The sequence below is a fragment of the Geotrypetes seraphini genome, chromosome 1 (genome assembly GCF_902459505.1).
Source record: "Geotrypetes seraphini chromosome 1, aGeoSer1.1, whole genome shotgun sequence".
NCBI classification, from domain to species: domain Eukaryota; kingdom Metazoa; phylum Chordata; class Amphibia; order Gymnophiona; family Dermophiidae; genus Geotrypetes; species Geotrypetes seraphini.
The window spans coordinates 538533071-538554149 of record NC_047084.1 but is presented as its reverse complement, the minus strand read 5'-3'; the positions used below and the strand labels follow the sequence as shown (position 1 = coordinate 538554149).

At 41.0% G+C, this 21079-nt stretch overlaps 1 protein-coding gene across 3 annotated transcripts in view; it reads left to right on the top strand.

Annotated features, from left to right (window-relative positions):
• EPB41L4A (erythrocyte membrane protein band 4.1 like 4A) overlaps window positions 1–20439 on the top strand; it is a 536698-nt gene extending 516259 nt beyond the window's left edge. The window contains exons 20-21 of one of the 3 annotated variants that reach the window (XM_033929128.1): window positions 9264–9345; window positions 19684–20439. In XM_033929128.1, the coding sequence (XP_033785019.1) occupies window positions 9264–9345; window positions 19684–19809 (208 nt within the window). In that variant the 3' untranslated portion in view covers window positions 19810–20439. The remainder of the gene's footprint in view (window positions 1–9263; window positions 9346–19683) is intronic. The other 2 variants (XM_033929127.1, XM_033929129.1) reach the window with 2 other exon arrangements.
• Window positions 20440–21079: the final 640 nt, after the last annotated feature.

The window sequence follows — 21079 nt, the reverse complement described above, 5'->3', positions numbered from 1 at the left end:
ACATCAACCTAATAGGCACAGAAACCCAAGACACCAAAAAACTATTCCAAATATTAAAAGATCTGACAGACACCAAACCCTACCTGACCAATAACACCCCCCCCCAGCCACCCTCTTAGCAGAACACTTCAAGAATAAAATTACAAATGCCAGCTACCCTCAATGGTACCCCAACCCACCTAATTGAATTCACAATGCATCCCACAGAAAAAGAAACTGCAGCAGACAGAACCTGCTCTCACTTCCCCAATATACAATGGTCCGAACTCAATAAACTCTACAGAAAATACAGCCACACATTCTGTGACACCAACCACTGCCCATCATATCTCTTAACTTCCAGCACAAAATTCCATGCTCTACTCCTACAATGGATACAAACCACTCTCAGAAGGCCTTTTTCCAACAGACCTCAGCAAAATCATCATCACTCTGATCCTAAAAGACCCAAAGAGACCAACAGATCAACCATACAACTACAGACCCATTGTCTCAATACCACTATATGTCAAACTAACAGAAGGACTAGTAGCTAAACTCCTCACTAACTATCTAGAAGACCACAACATTCTCCACTCCACACAATCTGACTTCAGAACCAACTTCAGCACAGAGACATTACTAGGCTCCCTTATTGACACAGCTAGACAACACCTCAACACAGGAAAAAAAAATGCTGCTCATACAACTGGATCTGACCGCAGCATTAGACCTGATAGACCATAGCATCCTACTGCAAATTCTGGACACAATAGGTATCTCAGATAAAGTATACTCATGGTTTGAAGGTTTCCTAAAATCCAGAACATACAGAGTAAAATCAGATAAAGAAAAATCAGAACCTTGGTCCAACCCCTGCAGCATACCACAAGGATCCCCACTTCCCCCCACCCTCTTCAATCTCTATACTGCCTCATTCAGTGCATACCTGGACAAACTAGGCCTAACTTCCTATAGCTATGCAGACGACATTACCATTCTCATACCTTTTGATCAACCTAAGCCCTCTATGGCAGACACACTGCACCGAACACTAGAAACAGTAGGGACCTGGATGAAAGATCACAAACTGAAACTGAACCCAGACAAAACAAAATTCATCCTCCTCGAAAACAACAAAAATACCAACCATAACCAATATAGAAATAAACTCAATCAACTACCCCATTCAAACCACCATAAAACTACTAGGAATGATGATAGACAGATGCTGCATCATGCAACCACAAATAAAACAATATAAAATCATTTGTAGTTATGAGAAACCTAAGATAAGTCTGAAAATTCTTCTAAAGAACACAAGCCAAGCTCATAGTACAATCCCTAATCCTAGGTCTTCTAGACTATTGCAACATCCTCTATCTTCCCTACCCTGCAACAATGACAAAACAATTACAAACAATTGAAAACACAGCCCTAAGACTCATCTACTCATTGAAGAAACATGACCACATTACAGAGGCATACCTCAACTCACTGGCTTCCAATTCCAGAGAGAATACTATTTAAACTCTACTGTATACTATTCATATTATAAACGGAGACAGCCCAACCTACCTGAACAACCGCCTCATCCAAACTACCTCAACCAGGCATAGGAAAACACACCCCCTCCAATCAAAGAAGTTAAATGGAAAAAATTATATGGCGGCCTCCTAGACACTCAAGCAGCAAAACTGGACAATCAAATCTCCAATCTACTGATAACAACCCCAGACTACAAGACGTTCAGAAAAGAAATAAAGACTATACTCTTCAAGAAATCCCTGAAAAAGTCTTAATACTACAAGTACCTTTCTTCCTCCTATCTTCTTTCTGACCCCCGAATCAACCTGATCTACTCTTTACCCTCTCTGGAAATGACCAGAGATCCTCTTTTGTTACCCACCTTCTATTAACTCTTTTGTAATCCGCCTTGAACTGCAAGGTAATGGCAGAATAGAAATCTCTAATGTAATGTAATGAGCAAAAAAGCAGGAAAGTCTGGTACAAATGCAAGGTGCTGATAAGGAAGGATAGATTCCGTACAAATGTAAGGAAGTTCTTCTTCACCCAGAGAGTGGTAGAAAGCTGGAACGCCCTTCCAGAGGCTGTTATAGAGGAAAACACCCTCCAAGGATTCAAGACAAAGTTAGACAAGTTTCTGTTGAACAAGAACATGCGCTGGTATGGCTAGTCTCAGTTAGGGTGCTGGTCTTAGACCAGAGGGCTGCCGTGTGAGCGGACTGCTGGGCATGATGGACCAATGGTCTGACTCATCAGTGGCAATTCTAATGTTCTTAAGAGAGATTTTGGCCTAGATTCACTAAACTTACTGTTTATGTACTTAAGGTTTTGCGATCATTTCCCGACCCGATTCACTAAATCTCCCATTTGATCCAATCCGCACATGCAAATGAGGGGAAATTGCCTGCATAAGTAGGAAGGCAGCGATTCACTAAACAGCAGAAGAAACACCAGTTGGGGTTGCTGATCTGAAATGAAGCAACTGCTGAGGACCAGTCGCTTACTGCCCTTGCCGACTCTCCTGCTCTCTGCTGCCCTGAAATCCCAGTAAACAACCCTCAAAATAACCCACAAAATAAAAAACTGTATATTACTCCCCGTATATTCTGCAAAAAGCGCAGTGCAGTGCGAGCCTGTGGTTTTAACCCGCGGTTTTAACCTGTGGGTTAAAAGCGTGTTCTGTTCCATTCTGGCTGCACAATTTGAAATGATTCCAATGATTTGAAATGAAATGATTACAATGTCCACTCATGGGGCCAGCGTGGCAGCCACCCCTCCCCTTTTGTTTGACTTCGCTTGTCTGCGCATGCGTGGATCACTCTGCAGCAATCCGTGAGGGGCGTGCATCCGATCAGATAAATTGCACGAGGACTCGGTAGTGTATCAGTCGCCCGGCAGAATTCGGCCACACATTGCCCAACAACGATCCAGATTGGTGAGTTTAGTGACTCTCTAGGCCTTTGAAAAGAAGATTGTGTTGGAGGCAAACATTTAGCCAAAACTTTTTTTTGTATATTTAGAAGCAAGAAGCTAGGAAAAGAATTAGTTGGACAAAGCCATAACGGAGAGATTAAATAAATTCTTTGCTTCAGTCTTCCACAAGGAAGATACGGGGAAGATACCAGTGCCAGAATTGGTATTTAGTGCTGATGAGTCAATTTGACCAAATTTAAACTCAAATGAATCAGATTCCTATTTTTTTTACCAGCATGTGTTTTCCCACTCAGAATTTCATTTCTACCCCCTCTTCATCTCTCTAGGTTTGGCATATGCACTCCTTTTCCTTATGATATAAACATGTGTCTCTTGAACATATTCTTCTAAAAATAATTTCTTATAGCATTCTCCCATAAAGTGTGTCTTTCAAAGTGTGAAAGAAATAAAATTCCCTCAGCAGTTTCATGTAATTGTCTGCCACCTTTTTTATTTAGTGCTGTGTAAATCCAACACCACTACTACTTAGCATTTCTAAAGTGCTTCTAGACATACACAGAACTGTGCAGATACATAAAATAAAAACAATTCCTGCTCCGCGGGGATTACATTCTAAGCAAGACAAATGTGCTTGACAAACAAGTCTACAGGAAATGATTTAAAAACAGCCACAAAAAAAGGTGAGCTTTTAGACTAGATTTGAATAGAACCAGAGGGAGAAAAGCATTTTGTGCAGAAGAAGATTTTATATTGAAAACAAAGCTGTTCACTGTTCTGAACAAATAAACATGCAAAAATGGATATAACGAGCTCACCGAGATGACTTTTTTTTTCTTCATTATCAATTGTATACCAGTATATTCAAGAATAAACTTGAATTTGGTACAGATAATACAGCAAGAGGAACAAACACATTCCAAATTCATTACAACATAATAGGCAAGGAAAATTAACACTATCATTTCTGGAAAGGTAAAGGAAAAAAAAGGATAGAATGCAAAAAAAATCTCATAAGAGCTCCAGAACTCAAAAGGGAATACGTAGATAAGAAAAAGAAAACCAGGAGCACTAAGAGCTCCTTTTACAAAGGTGCGCTAAGCGCTAACGCATGCATGTTAGTCTGTGGACACGTTAGCGGTTAGCTTGCACGTATATTTAGCGTGCGCTAAACACATAGCGCACCTTAGTAAAACAGATTACTTTAAGGAGCAACAGGAACCACAAGGTCAGAGGGATTCATCCTACTATCAATAAAACTCTTCAGTTGCTTTGAATCAAAACAACATACAATTACCCTCATATTTAATATAACATATAGAGCAGGTATGGGCAGCCTCAGTCTTCGAGGGTCACAACCCAGTCAAGTTTTTAGGATTTCTCTGGTGAATATGCATGAGATCTATTTGCATGCACAATCTCCATTGTATGCAAATAGATTTTATGCATATTCATTGGGGAAATCCTAAGAAACCAATTGGGTTATGACCCTCAAAGACCCTGATATACAAGGGAACTATAGAAAAAAAAAACAACCCAAAACATACCTAGTCCCTACTTTGAACATAAAGCCAAAAAGGCCTTATATCTCATCTCTGTTGGCCAGGAGAAGTCAGGAAAAATAAACATGTGACCCAAAGACAACTTACAATGCCAACAGAAATAAAGGAGATAAGAATTTTTGGTAAGATGAAAGAAATCTGCTAGTTACACCTACCTACTCCATTCCCGTATGCTCTGGAGTAGTCTAGTAATATGGCTGTTCATAGAATTAGAATATGAAAGTGTTTCATTAGCATATAAAAATCTTCATTGGTTATCAGTTGAGTCGAATTAAGTTTAAATCAGCTTGCAAAGTTTATCATATACAGTCAAACCTCGGTTTGCGAGTAACGCGGTTTGCGAGTGTTTTCCAAGACGAGCAAAACACTCCAGCAAACTTTGACTCGCAAACCGAGTATTGCTTCGGTAAATGAGCACTTACTCACGTGTCTATATTTCCTCTCTGTGTATGCAGCGGCGGCACCGATAGAAACTGCAGGGCATAGAAGGCAAAGGCTGCTGCGGACAGGGCCTGGCACAGCCCCAGAGGTACCTGAATGACACATTGGGGGAGGGGGAGAGAAAGTGGAGAGCGCAGGGAGTAAGGGGTGGAGGCAAGGCCAGCCTGAATCGCTGCTGTCACCAGAAAATGAAGGGCCGGGTCAGAGCACGCTGCGGGTGCCCACACAGCCAGCCCCCCCCCCCACCCCTCAGTGAAGGCTGTTGAGCTACCGGCTGTCCACGCGTGGCCACTGGAAGCTGCTGCCAAGCTGTAACAATATGCGGAGACACTGGCACCACTTCAAACATTGCCGGAGTCTGAGAACACCAGGGCAGTCATGTGGATGCCTGTCCTCCTGCCAGCTGCGCGCGTGCCTATTCAGCCGCTTCCCACCCAACTGCGGGGCACTGGCAACCAAAAGATAGCTCAGGGCTGCTGCCATTGCACCATAAACAGAGCAATCCTGTGCTTTCCTGAACTCAGGTGGGTGTTGGGTTGCTAGAAAGGCTACCGCTGACAATAAAGGACCCCTCAGGAGGACCTATGGTTGTTAGAGGTGGAGGCGCTGGCAGCCGGCTCGTGGGTGATGCTTCATGGAAGACTGCTAATTCCTAGACTGCAGGTGACAGTGGTGCTGGCACTCTACCATGCCACACACAGTGGAGCTCCCAACGCTAGAGAAGCTAGAAGTGAAGGAAGTGAGTTGGGCGATGAGGGAAGTACAGTAGTCGGTCTCGTTTGTTTTGGCTCCTTTTGGCTAAGGAATTGGGATTAATTTCCTCTGCAGCTCCTTGTGACTCTGGGCAAAGTCACTTAACCCTCCCTCTTCTGCGTCTACTTACTATCCATACCAGTTTTTGAGATGTGGAACGAATCGTCCGAGTTTCAGTTATTTTCTATGAGGACATGTGCTTTGATATACGAGTGCTTTGGATTACGAGCATGCTTCTGGAACGAATTATGCTTGCAAACCAAGGTACCACTGTATTACAGACTGACACTTCTGATAATCTGATTTTGCTTTTCTCATTTGCATTATTATTCCACCAGATTGTGTGGTACTTTACTACATTTTCCACAGATTAGAGGAGTACTGTATAAACGACAGCTCAACTCCTGTTTTGCTTACATTGCCATTACAATTTGGAATAATCTACCTGTTTACAATAAGACTGATATCAATTACTTAAGGTTTTTGTAAAAATTTGAAAACTTTTTTATATGACTTGTTATAATATTCATGTTATGATATTTTAATTGATTGTTTTTTGTGTTTTCCCATAGATTTTATGGTCTCTTTGAATGTAAATCGCCTTGAACCATTTTGGTATAGTGCGATTAATAAATTGCGTAATAGATTAGGTTTCTGCCTTTTGTTTGTTTTTTTCTTTGGTAGAATAGACACTTGGAAGCAAGTTTCACTATACAAGGCTAAAAAGGGGACACTCGCATTTGTAGTTAATTGTGAAAAATAGAAGAAAGTAAAAATTTGTTTTATGTAAATAGGCCAAATTGACAATGGTCAAATGGCGGAATATTAGAGCAGCCAACCTTTCACATACTATGAGCCAAGAAACTATGATTTACATATCACCTTTGAGAAATGGGGGAGGATGCAGGACATACAGGAGGCAATTTTGTAACAGGGTTAGCCTGCTAAAATTTACACACACAAGGTGCATACGTACATACATACATAAATTCTAGCATTCTAATCGTTTCTTCATGCACATACAGTAAATGTTAGCACCAAGTTTATAGAACTGCTCCAGAGAAAGGACCAGCTTTCTTAACTGGAAGAAGTAGGAGAGACAGAGACTGTATCTGAATTCAAGAAGGCATGGGACAGGCACGTGGGATCTCTCAAAGAGAGAAAGGGATAATGGTTACTGCAGATGGGCAAACTAGTTGGGCCATTTGGCCTTTATCTGCCATCATGTTTCTAATTTCTCACCCCCCCCCCCCCCGTCTTTCTCCTCTTTCTCTCTCTCATCATGCTGCATACTAGCTTCCCTTTGACCATGTGTCCACTGCCATCTCTTCTCCTTTTTTGGTTGAGTGGACTGTCTGCTAAAGCCTCAGCTAAAGGCTCTTTATCTCTTCCATGTGGGTTACGGGAAGGAACAGGCAGCAACTTCCACAAGCTAACTCTATGGCTGCTGGTAGCATTGAAAGAGCCATATTTCAGGGCCAGGCACCACTTAATCACCCCTGGGTTAGAGCAACTTCATCCACATCTCATCTTCCATTAAAGCTGGAGATTGTCCCATCATTCTTCCAAGTCTCTGATGCTCTCTAAAGGCATAATCCCTAAGCAAATCCTTCTGGGGTGATGCATCTAGCTGGCCTTGACTGGTAGAGTGACAATCTTTAGAGATGGAGGCTGGTTTTCTGCAGACTGGCGAGACGGCACTGCTTCTCTGATATCTCAGTTTATGGTAGAGTGATGAGATGCAGTACTTCTAGGATTTGGTTGTGAGAAGTCCACCTAAGAACCCAGTCTCACCTACTACTCAAATTTGCACCAATATTTCTTACAAACCCCACACACCCCTGCTAAGCTTTCCCCTAGGGTCTAGCATTGGGTAATCCATCTGGTATTTAGTGATCACTGAATATTAAGACAAATGTAGAGAGAGCTCATTCAAAAGTAAAGGTTCTAGACTTCAAAAAAAAACAAAACTAACTTTGTTCAGACAGGGGATTAGATCAGGGAATTGTCTGGATGAGAACATCTAGAAGAAGGTTCAAGTTTATTTAAAATTTAATTGGATTGCTTTTACAGACTTTCAAAGCGATGTACATTTTAAAATTAATAGGAAAACAGACAACTTAAAATAATATACAATTACATAGACATGACAGTAAACAAGAGGAGCAAGGGAAGACAGTGGGCAAAACTGAAAGGAGCTATTGTAAGGGCAACAAACCATTTTGTAAGGAAAGTAAATAAAAGTTGGAGGAAAAGGCTGCTTTGGTTCTCAAAGTAGTAGCTGAGAAGGTAAGGAAAAAGAGATTAATTTTCATAAACTGCAAAAGATTGCAGAAAGAGGAAGACAGGCAAAAATATTTGGAAAAGTTAAGAGAGGCCGGTCGAAGAGTCAGGAAAGCAAAGATGAAAATGAAAGAAAATTTAGCTGACATGGTAAAACGGGGGGGGGGGGGGTGGAACGACAAGATTTTTTTAAAGATATTAATGATAGGAAGAAGAGCAAAAGTGGTATTGTGAGACTCAAAGGTGAAGGGGAGAAATATGTCAAAGCTGATAAAGATAAGGCTGAATTGATGAACGCATATTTCTGTTCGTGTTCACAGCTGAAGCGCTGGGTGCAGAACTGCAGAAGACAAATGCAAATAGGAATGGGAGGTGTGGTAGACCCTGAACGATTTTCAGAGGACGGTGTTTGTGAGGAGCTAGCTAAATTTAAGGTGGACAAAGCAATGGGGTCAGATGGTGTACATCTGAGGGTACTGAAGGAACTTAGGGAAGTTCTGCCTGCTCTGCTGGCTGACCTTTTCAGTTCTTCTCTAGAGTTGGGAATGGTAGCAGAGGACTGGAGAAGAGCAGATGTGGTACCTCTCTACAAAAATGGAAGTAAAGAAGAAGTAGGGAACTACAGGCCAGTAAGTCTGACTTGTGGTAAGTAAATTAATGGAAACACTTTTAAAAACAAACATTTCTGGAATCTAGTGGATTACAGGACCCAAAGCAATTTGGAGGCAGGTCTTAGACAAATCTGATCAATTTTTTTGACTGGGTGACTAGAGAATTGGATAGAGGGAGTGCATTAGATGTGGTGTATTTAGATTTTAGCAATACCTTTTACAGTGTTACACACAGGTGTTTAATAAATAAACTGAGTGCTCTCAGCTTTGGCAAAGTGCATCTCTGATGTCTTGCATTTGTTTCTATTTCTGTAATCTTGCTGTGCATGCAGAGTCTGAATTCTTGAGGTTTACAGTTCATTTATTTTGCTTTCACATGTCTACTGCTGATCTCTAGTCCCTTGTTTCATTGCTATTGAGAGTCTGTCTGGGAGTATTTTTTGTGTTGGGACCAAGGTACAGTATCCTGCTACACAAAGTTTTTACATAGGTATGGAATGTGTTGGTTTATTGCTGGGTTTTGTTACTGGAGATTTAAAAGGGATTCCCTTGTCCCAAACAAGCCACCCCCACCCTTCCTCCAATGTTAAATGCTATTTGCCTAGTAAATGCTTTTGAAAATTGCCCCCGCAATGCCTGTTTTATATTTTTATGACATTCATCATTCTTCTTCCAGTGCTAAAAATGATCTTGTGGCCCCGTTACCTGTGACACATGCCTCAGATGCTCCGTGTTCCAGTGACCTTACTTCCCAACAGGTCAGTAATGTCATTACTACTGAGAATGCTATTAAGTTTTGCAGAAATCTTTACATGTGGTTCTTTCTATTGACTCAGGAAGAGAATTGTCAGCAGATGAACATAATTTGGGTAAATGTTGTGTGGAAATGATAATAGGTATCACAAGCTATAAAGAAATCAGCTTTCTTCTGGACCAATATAGTGTCCAGGATTCTATCTACTGTCAACTGCAAATAGACTTATTGAACCACAATTTCCAGCCTTCCCCAGGATGCTTTACTCTCCAGTGGATCAACAAGAACACCGCTTGCACATCTGTCTGCTTCACCTTTTCTCCCAAAGCCATGAAGTCACTTTTTGATACGATCAGAGGGGGTATCTAGCAGTAATATAATTAGTGCCAACATGAATGAGCACCATTGGATAATAGTCATTAGGCTTGATGAGTCTCTGCAAGCTCATTAGCATCTTGGATTTTGGCACCAGGCAGATAGTGTACCTCCAGGGACATCATGTCTGGTCTGCAGATGGACACTTCTGTACCCTTCAGAAGGGAATCACCAACCACCACTACCTTTCCACCTACTAGTTGTTACAGATCCAGCAAATCTGGGGATTTTGAGCTTTGGTTCTTACTCTCCCTCTCCACTTCAAGGACTGCCTACCGTTTCTTTAGTGCGAGGGCAGGTGGAGTCACAGTATCAGTCCTGAAGGGTCTCATAATCAGAGTCCAGCTGCTTTCCCTCAGTATGGCCTCTTCTTCCACACTGCTGGAAATCTTTGATGCCTCATGAAGCATTTCATCGATATACTTCCTTGATCTCACAGATGTTTCTCAGTCTTGCCACTTCCTCTCTCAATTCCTTCACTTCCTTCATTAGGGATTCAAGCTGAAGACATCTTGCACATAGAACCATCCCCTCTCCTGGGGTAACATTTTCTGTCTGTACAGAGGCAGAATCTGTAACTAGGGCAACTGCTTTGGTGACAATGTTTCTTTGAGTAAATCTTTTGAATATGTAGGAACCAAACTTTAGAATGATCTTCCTACTGAATTAAGGAAAGTTTCTTTGTATTATATCTAAAAAACAACCTCATTATTTTAATTGATTTATTGTTAATTTGCTGAGAAATTTGATGTATTTTTAAATATTGTTATCCGCCTATATGTAATTTTTAAAAATATTGTTATCTACCTAGAGTCTGATTGGAGATTAGAGCGAGCTATAAATGTTATAGAATAGAATAAAATGAAAGAAAAAAAGAAGAAAAATCAATGTCTTTTTCCTAATTGGCTAAACAGCCTATACAAAAGTTCATCTTTGGGGTGGGTGGGAGGAAATGAAAAGCTAAACAGAGTCTTTCTTCAACGTATCTGTGCTCTAAACTGATGTTATACTATACTCTGAAATTTAACCTAATATACTAATCTAGACTAAAACATTTATTATTTAAAACCCTAACAGAAACTTTAAAGGCTACACTGTTGTCTAAATTGACTTTGCTAGAGTAGAGTAATTAACTAAAAAAGAAAAAAAGACAACGATATAACCTGCTGAGGCCAAGTCTGAATACCAGCAGGTAAGAGATTCCAGTAAAGCTTTTCTTCCCCTTAGCAGGTCCTTGTTCAGCACCTCTTTAGGAGAAAGAGCAGCTGAGTTTTGGATTAACTTGTAGCTGTGCTTCCTAAAGTGATGTCAGCTACACTTCCTGGATGAGTCCACCCTTTTTACTTTGTCCTTTAATCAGGCATGTTGTGAGCTCTTTTGGAACAGATAAAATACCTACTGAACCCAAAGGTACACCACTACAATTGCCATCATGCTTACAAGTGTCTTATAAGTTCAGGTACAGTAAGTATTTCTATGTTCCATAAAAGCTCACATTTGTACAGAAAAATAAGGATTAAAGTGGGGATTACACCTGGATCTTGTTGTTAAAAGTCCACTGGGCTTCTCCTTACACTGGCTTACTGCTCTATTAGGAGTGGCCATAATACCTAAATCTGTCATAGAGCCTGGTACTGCCATTTTTACTTAGGGGGATGGGGAGGGGGATCAGAAACCACTGGAAAATTAAGGAGGGGGGGGTCATACCTTCATCCCTCTAGTGCAGGGGTGTCAAAGTCCCTCCTCGAGGGACGTAATCCAGTCGGGTTTTCAGGATTTCCCCAATGAATATGCATTGAAAGCAGTGCATGCACATAGATCTCATGCATATTCATTGGGGAAATCCTGAAAACCCGACTGGATTCCGGCCCTCGAGGACCGACTTTGACACCTGTGCTCTAGTGGTTAGCTTGCCTTGATTTTTAGCAGTGCTCGTCTCTCCACATATCAGCAATCTCCACGTATCCATCAATATAGGACTGTTAGGGACCCCTGAAGATGACATCTTGTTGAAACGTGGACTGTGTTGGGTCCAGCACCACTAGCAGACTAGGTCCTCATGTTTTGTATGTGGATTTTCATTTTTCATGTGGAGTATTTATGTGGATAATTTTATTGTATATTTGGAACTGGGATTATCACTGTATATTTGGAACTTTGATTCCTTCATTAAAGTCCATCTCAGGATCATTTCCATTCCACAATGTACTTTTGGTTTGCAAAACACACATCCAACATGCCTCCCCTTGCTATTTGGACAATCTACAGTGCAACGTGTCTCAATTTTTCCTTTCAATATTGCAATTTGGATATTTTCAGCAGAAGGATGTCTCAAAATGGTCAAAAAGAAAAGTCCTTCTACTTCAAAATTGAGCACCACTGTGTTAAAAAACAAACAAACACATTATACAAACCTTGTTTTCTGTATAATTCTGACAAAGCTTGACAATTTCAATAAAATTTGCAACAAACCTATACTCCCTTCCCTTCCAGACATGGATGGATATTTCCCTCCATCTGTACACAAAAGTTCATTTATAGAAACTGTCAATTTCTTCCTTTCTCTATCAGTAAAACATTTGGCATATTCGCATTAACCTCTTGATTCTATATAAGGCACTTTGAGTTACCCAACTTTAATTGGACTTAATTAAAAGTTGTGTAAATTTAGGCACATGATCCATGCCTACATTTTACGCTGAGCCTGTAAAAGGGGCACAGAAAAGAGGGCTGTGGACTGATTGGGGGTGTTCCTAGAATTTATGTGCATAATTCTAGAATAAGGTGAATCTGCGCCTATTTTAGTTGCTAGGATTTGCACCACATTTCAGTTGGTGCAAATGGATGCACCTAAAGTTAGGTGTGATTCCCGTGTGTAGGTGCTATTCTGTAAACCACACCTAAACCGAGTGCCATTTATACAATAGTGCTGAACATTTTTCAGCGCCAATTTTTTTTAGGCACCATATATAGAATTTACCCCTAAGAGTCTTCTTGAACAACCTGTTTACAGACACATTTTAACAGGCATTGTGCTTAATAGTTAAAGAGAAATTAAGGACATACAGTATACCTTATACCAACTCCTCATTTTTACAGTATATGGGCCTGAACATACAGGAGAAATGGTCTCTATAAGCCTCAATAAATATTTTAAAAATAAAAAGTCCTGGGTCAAGATGGTGTCGAGGATGGACGCTTGAGGTGTACTCTGACTCATTTACCTAAATCAGCGCTCCGCAACCTGTGAGTTGGTGGGGAAGCGGAAGGGAGTTACTTGCGCTCAGAAGCTTCCACCCGCTAGAGCTTCAAAGCGTCTGACACAGGCTATGATTTGGGACTGCTTGTCTCTCAAGATGCAGCTACTATCTCTGCTAAGGGGAAGCCTAGAGTAGTATAGACCAGGCCTCACTTAGCCTGGAGTAGTGTTGTTACCCCCACATCCTGGAAATTCAGCAGCAAGGACGAGGAAAGGTGTCTCCTCAGAATGGCGGGGAGGTTGCTCCACTGCGGAGGGAGTTTCAGCTTAGGTTAATGGGAATTCATCTTATTCCAGAGGAGAGAGCTTCATAATCAGGAATTTGCAGAAACCAGCAATAATTGACATGAATGATCTGTGGGAAGCAATTAATACCCTGGACAACTCTGAAAACTAATTTTTAGGAATGAAGAATGAAATTGGTATGGTATGAGCCAAGGCTGAAGTTCATGAGCAGCAGATGTTGAAACATGAAGAGTCAAGAGAGGAGATTGGAGATGATAAAAAAAATCTGGAACTTGTGCTTATAAAAGAAAGGGAAGCTTTACAATGAAAATTGGGCAAAATGGAAAAATAGATGAGGAAGACTAATTTAAAGTTTTTGAATTTCCCAAGATCTCCACTAGTGGCTCCGGTGGAAATGGAACAAAAGTACTTTCATGAGATATTATGGGGTTCATTTTCAAAGCATAATCAAAACAAAAGTCTAAGTCGAATTTGATCATATGATGCTAAACGCCCAAAGCCAGCAGTGGGAAAATGCCCATTCTCAAAAAAATATGTCTAGAATTTTTTTTTTCTTCTCAAAATCATCTCTCAACGTCCAGGATGTTCGTCCAGACCGCCACTACGTCTATCTTTATACCACAATTTCAACCAAGGGGAGACATGATTGAGACATGATTGAGACATTTAAGTACATCACGGGACGGGTCGAGGTGGAAGATGATATCTTTCTTCTTAAGGGACCCTCGACCACAAGAGGACATCCGCTCAAGCTCAGGGGAGGGAAGTTTCGTGGAGACGCCAGGAAGTACTTCTTCACGGAGAGAGTGATTGAGCAGTGGAACAAGCTTCCAGTGCAGGTGGTCGAGGCACGCAGCATCCCAGACTTCAAGAACAAATGGGATACCTATGTGGGATCCCTATGAGGTCATGCCAAGGGATAGAGTCACTAGGACTTGAATGAGCGGGTCAGTAGAGTGACAGTATAATTACAATTATACTTTAGGGGGTCAGTAGACTAAAGAGGGTGGGTAAATAGTGTGGGCAGACTTGATGGGCTATAGCCCTTATCTGCCGTCATCTTTCTATGTTTCTAAGTCCCAAACGCCCAAAACAAGACCATTTGGGTGTAGGAGGGGCCAATCTTGTAATGGACTGGCCACCCAGACATGGCAAGTGATTTACTAACATTAGCCCTCATATCATTGTGGCCTTTCTATTTTCCTATTAGGATGATTTTTCTGTTTTCTAATTTTAGGTTTTTTTGCTTGAATGTATATTAAATCATCTTCTATAAATAAAAAATAAAAGCCCTTATGCCATTTTATGTATTTTGTTTTATTTAATTATCTGAATATAGAGCACTTGATTTTCAAAATAGATTTCTAGGACATATATATTTCTTCCTATATCTCAGAAAAGCTATGTATCCATTATACATTAAGTAAACACTTCTTGGACCTTCAGAGGTCTGAGGGTCCAATAATAATAAACTTTATTCTTATACCGCCATACCTTTTAGGTCTAGGCGGTTCACATTCAAGAGAGACTGAACAGTTCAGTGACAATACATTCTTAGAGAATACAAAGTTTAATTTACAAATTTTTCAAAACTGTACGTTTTCATAGATTTTTGAATGGTGTAAGACTGAGTCTGGGAAATTACTACTTAATGTATATTGATTACACAGGCCAACAAAAAAAAAATATCTATCTATTTATCTATCTTAATGCCCTGGGTTTTTGACCTGTCCCTGGTGTTGTTTGGGGTGCTAAGAACATAAAATTTGCCGCTGCTAGGTCAGACCAGTGGTCCATCGTGCCCAGCAGTCCGCTCACGTGGCGGCCCTTAGGTCAAAGACCAGTGCCCTATTTGAGTCTAGCCTTACCTGCATATGTATGTTCTGGTCCAGCAGGAACTTATCTAACCTTTTCTTGAATCCCTGAAGGGTGCTTTCCCCTATAACATCCTCCGATTCAAAAAATTGCATTGGATAGACCGCATCAGCTCTAGTTTCTTTGATATAGTTATGGGATAGTAGATATGCCTTTGGGATAGTAAAGCCAAACATGGACAGTGGGCAAAAAAAAGATTGGCCTCTGAGGGAATATATAGTGGATGGAGGACAAAATGTAATCGTGAACCTTTGGTAGCACAAGAGAGAAATAAAGTTAGTCCAAATGAAACACTTATAAAAGCTTTGAATAAAGACGGTTTGTGCATTGAATACCTAGTGCATATGTTACTGGCCTTACCATGGAAAAACTGAAGGCAAGGCAGGAATTTTATGGTCCATAGATCAGACAACTTATAGATGGCCCATATTTCATAGCATCAATGAATGAAATTGAATCATGTGCCTGATTTTCATTTGTTCTTGTTGTGAAGAAGAAAAAAAAAAACACCAAACCTTTCTTGGCAACACAGACACAGTGGCGTAGTAAGGATGAGCAGCACCCACGGTGTTGGCACCCTTCCTCGCCCTCTTCCCCATGCCCCCACCCACCACATGCACAAGGCCCCTTCCCTCTCCCTGTACTTTTTTTTTTTTAACTTCTCCGACGTGAGCAGCATGCCCACGTTGGTGTCAGCTCACCCTTTGACATCACTTCCTAGGTGCAGGTCGTGGAAGTGATGTCAGAGAGCACCGATGCAGGCAGCAACCTCACAGGAGAGCAGAGAAGAGGTGGTGTAGAAGACCGCGCCTGGGATGGACAGTCCCCCTCCCCCCTTACTATGCCACTGGACAAACAACTACACACAAATTAGTAGAGGATATTCTCTTTCATTTCAACAGGCTTGGCTGCAGCATGAGTGTTAAGTCCATTATTTGCACAGTCGCTTAGATCAGTGGTTCCCAACCCTGTCCTGGAGGACTACCAGGCCAGTCGGGTTTTCAGGATAGCCCTAATGAATATGCATGAGAGAGATCTGCATATAATGGAGGTGCAAGGCATGCAAATCTGCTCCACGCATATTCATTAGGACTATCCTGAAAACCTGACTGGCCTGGTGGTCCTCCAGGACAGGGTTGGGAACCACTGACTTAGATCACTTTCCAGAGAACTTTGGTGATTTAAGCAAAGAGCAAGGTGAAAGAGTTCACCAAGACATAACAGTGGAAGCCAGATACAAAGGAAGATGGAATGGCAGATTATTGTTAGAATCGTATGCGGGATTGTCCTGGCAGATCCCATTCTCGGAAGTCTTACAAAAGGAGTTTGTTGTGTGTGAAATTACTGGAGAGTTTGTATCATAAAGTTGTGCTTTTGGTATGAAATAAGTAGATTTTCATGTTGTACACTTTTCTTTTAACATTAGCATTCACACTCTTGTCACCTGCTCCCAAAAGCAAGACACATCCACAACTACTTAATCACACAAATAAATCATATAACTCATATTCGTGGAAGAATTATATGGCTGCAGCTTTATTAACTATCTTATTACATTACATTACAGATTTCTATTCCGCCATTACCTTTCAAAATCACATCACAATCCATATCAAACAACCCCAAACCCCCAATGTGGTTTCCATACCCCCATGAAGATATTCGGTGACAAAACTAATTCCCTTTAAGTTCTTAAACTGTTTAGCCTCCCCCAAACATGACCTAGAGTAAGCCAGGCCATGCCTCCACTTGCCGCAGTGTCGCCTGCAAGAGTTGCATTTAATTTTTTATTAACTACAGATCTTCAAACCCAACTAGGTCCAATACCACGTTTTTCCGCCCCCTTGTCAGCTGTGACCTCCCCCTCCCACTCAAACACTGAAAGCACTTAATTCCCCCTGACCCAGAAACCCTCCTACAACACAACCCAGGGGAAGGGTGGGTGGGATAAATTTTTCCTAGCCCTACCCTATCCTTCCCTGTTTTCCTCACACTAACACTCCAACCCGCCAAAACACCTGACCAATCACCAAACTATACCTCCCCCAATCTTCCTATCTACCTCAACCAATCACCCGTTTGTTTACAGCTGCCTTTAACCCTTTAAACTTTAAAAGAAGGGGGTAAGAAATGGGTTAGAATGCAGGTTGTTGGAAATAAGGAGATAATTACTCCTAGCAGGTGACTAGTCTCAGCTAATGTTATCTTCTACCAACTTATTCTGGTGTCTCCTTAATTTTTAATATGTTTCCTTCATGCTTAAGATATTAAACACTACATTAAAATATCCTGATTTTTTAATACATGAACAGAGTGGTGCGTGGTATAGTTTCATTGTTTATTAATATTTAATTAAATGCTAAGCATAAAATTTGAAGCATTGTACATTAAAATATAAAATGGGTTACATACAAACAATCAAGATCTAAACAGACTAAACAAACTTAATGAGGGGGGAGGGGGGTAAAAAACTAGAGCCGATAGGAGAAAACTGGTGCCATTTGAGCTACCAAAATGAGTGTTAGCCAGTGTAATTTAATTATTCTAACCCTAGTGTTGAAACATTTGCATTGGTTACCTATGCAGCAGAGAGTACAGTTTAAAATTATTTCAATATAGCAAATTTCTTTCATACAGCAAATTTTATATCACTTTTCGCCAATGGTACTAAAGGGGTTTTTTGAAATCTATCAACCCAAAAAATGTTTGAGATCTGAAAATAGTATGAAATTGAGTTTGGAGGGTAAGATGTTAGTCTCTCATATTAAGATTGGGGTAACAATGCTGTCTGTGGCTGGCGCAGTGACGTACCAAGGGGGGGGAAGGTCTGCCCCGGGTGCACGCTCCAAGGGGGTGCACAGCCGGCCACCCTCCCTATTCTGCCACTGCTGCTTTCTTTAACCAGCAGCAGCGGCAGTAAACTTCAAATCAGGGGTGGTCTGCGGCCCAGCTTGTGCTCCCTTCGACGGTGTTTAGTTTCTGGCTTGCTCCCCTGCAGCAGTTTTTCCCGCTCAAAGTCGCAGCCGTTGGCTCCTCGTGCGATCTGCGGCTGCGTCAGAAGTGTTCCTCAGAGAGAAGGCTTCCGCTGTAGATCGCGGCTATGAATGGAAAACCAGCTGCTGCAAGGAACCGGCCAGAAACGCTGTTGCTGCATAGGGCAGGGAAGAGAAATGTTGCTGCTGCACAGGGAAGGGAGGTGGAGAGATCTGCTGCTGCTGTAGCACCCAATTGGGGAGACAGAGGGAAGGAGGGCTAGGGGGAGTAACCAGAGATGCCAAGTCCATGGGAAGGAGGGAAAGGAAAGGAGATGCCAGGGCATGGGAGGGAAGGAGATGGATGCTAGACCAATGAGGGTGAAGGGAGAGATGGAAGGGGGAGGCATAAAGTTTCTGGAAGGGGAATAGGAGAGAAGATGCTATATAGAAGAGGCAGAGAGAGGATAGATGGAGTGACAAGAAGATGAGGAGAGCAGAAACCAGAGAAGACAAGGTAGAAAAAAAATTCTATTTATTTATTTTTTTTGCTTTAGGGGAGATGCATCGCTGTTTCCGTGGTGTTGTATTGTATGCAGAGTCCAGCTTCTTGCTGGTTCAATTTAACCTTTGTCTATGTATTTCTATTTTATCTCCTCTTTTACAAAACTGTAGAGAGTTTTTTTAGCATTGGCCGTGGTAGTAACAGCTCTGATGCTCAGAATTCTATGAGCTAAAAACCACACTACAGTTTTGTAAAAGGGAGAGGGGTTAATTTGTGATTACATATTCCATACTAGGCGAAGATGTTTTCTATGTTCTGTGTGTTCGAAAGACATGGTTTTCTGTTAGGATTGATCTGTACTAGTCTGCCTTGTTTAGTTTTACAATGGGTGTATCGATGTTGTACTGCTCACTGCGGGCTGTAAGATGCTGCATTTTCCTAGGTAACTCATGTGAGGATTGTTACTAAAAATCATGTTTTTCATACAGATGGGGGAGGGGTGTCAAATATGCTAGGTACACCATTGGGCTGGCGCCAAGCTCTGGAATGCGCTGCCTGGTATTCTGCGATTCTATGATGGGAGACTGAACTTGTTGTAAAATGCAATTATGTGTCAATGCTTTCCTGTGCTAATGCTATTCTGTTAATGCCTTCCTGTCCTGTAAATGATTTTATGGGATTTTGTGTTTCCATCTTGTAGAACGAATTTAAAAGATTTTAATAATGATACCGTTAGTTAATGTCTTTTTGTGTTTGTCTTGTTGAAACATGTTTAGCATTTCTTAAATATGTATGCATATAATTTTGTAAACCGCATAGTCTTTACGCGGTATATAAATTTTTAAATAAATAAATAAATACATGTCTGATGATTCAGTTGAACACGGCTTTGGATGACTTTGCTGATTATGCCGTGTATATACTGTGTGTTCATATACATAGACAGTATATTTTACTAAATTAAAAATTCTCACCTCACATTTATTGTTTGCTAACTTTCTAAATAGCAGTACTTGGAGAAGTCAAAAGACAGAGAGGAGTGATGAATGTTTGTAAGACATAAAGAGAAATCTCTTGCTTTCCATGCTCAACTATCTGTATTCTTTTCAGAGAAGAAATGGATCCAGAGATAGTCTTGTAGAAAGAAAATCTTCCTCCCCGGCCAACCTGGATGGCAGATACAGTGCCAAGACAATTAAAACAGTCCATGCATCACGATTGAAGATGGAGACATGACTTCCTGGAAGAGAGAGACTGGAATATGTAGCACCACTCCTCCAAAACCAGAAACTCTGTTTTGGTTTGGAATGCTTCTAAACAGCTTGGGCAAAACATGAAACTGAAATCTGAAGTATTCTAATTTGCACGGCTGGGAGCAGAAGCTACGTGCCTGCAAAGTTGGACAAATGTTATGGGACTGGCCATTGAATGTTCACTGGTGGAAAAGAACATTTAGCTATGTTATGGGCATATCGTCTTCTCTCCCACAGCAAAGAACTGTGTGTGGCTCACCACCATCAAACCCAGCTGAGTCGCGCCCCCTCCCCCCCAAAAAAAATACTGATCTCTACTTACAGAATACTCATTACATTCTATGGCTTTAGGCAACCTTAGATTTCTCATTGGCTTTGGGAAAACCATTGTGTGAGCAACTATTTTTAACTAGGTTCTACCACAGAACCCATTATTCAGATCTAGTAGTAGGGGAACTATTTTCTTTGTCTAAAGTTTCAACAGTATTGCTTTCACTTTATGTATCCCAAATGACATGCCATCTGTAAAACTGGAATTTTTAGATTTTTTTTATTTTAATTGGAATGATTTTCTGTAATTTGTTTTCTTTTGTTCTTTTTTTTTTTTTTTTTGCAGTATTAAGTCCACGGTCCACAAAAGTATTTAAAAAATAAAATCCAATAAAGTGGATTAAATTATTTTTAAGAGATTGATTTGTTAATATATCAGTGCAGGCCTGTTTTTCATGAACAATGCAATTAAAATAACTGGTGGTCGGAAAGCTGTGAGTGAGAAGGATGTGATTGGATTGTTTCATATAAAAGTTCTAGTAATACAATACTACTTGGAGCCTGAAATGAAAGAAGCAACCATATGAATGTCAATGAAGTACACATACTTAGATACACCTAGGTGTGTGTTGTACACTTAGCTTATTTGCACTTGCTATACCACCTATACCAGGGGTGGGCAACTCGGTCCTCGAGGGCTGGAATCCAGTTGGGTTTTCAGGATTTCCCAAATGAATATGCATGAGATCTATTTGCATGCACTGCTTTCAATGCATATTCATTGGGGAAATCCTGAAAACCCGACTGGATTCCAGCCCTCGAGGACTGGATTTGCCCACCCCTGACCTATACTGACAGGCAGACCACAACAGTGCACATCAAGGAAAAGAGTACAAACTACAGCTAGGACAGAACCAGTCAGCAAAAGAAACACACTCAACTTTAAAATAAGACAAAGACTAGAACAAAAACAAATCAGATTA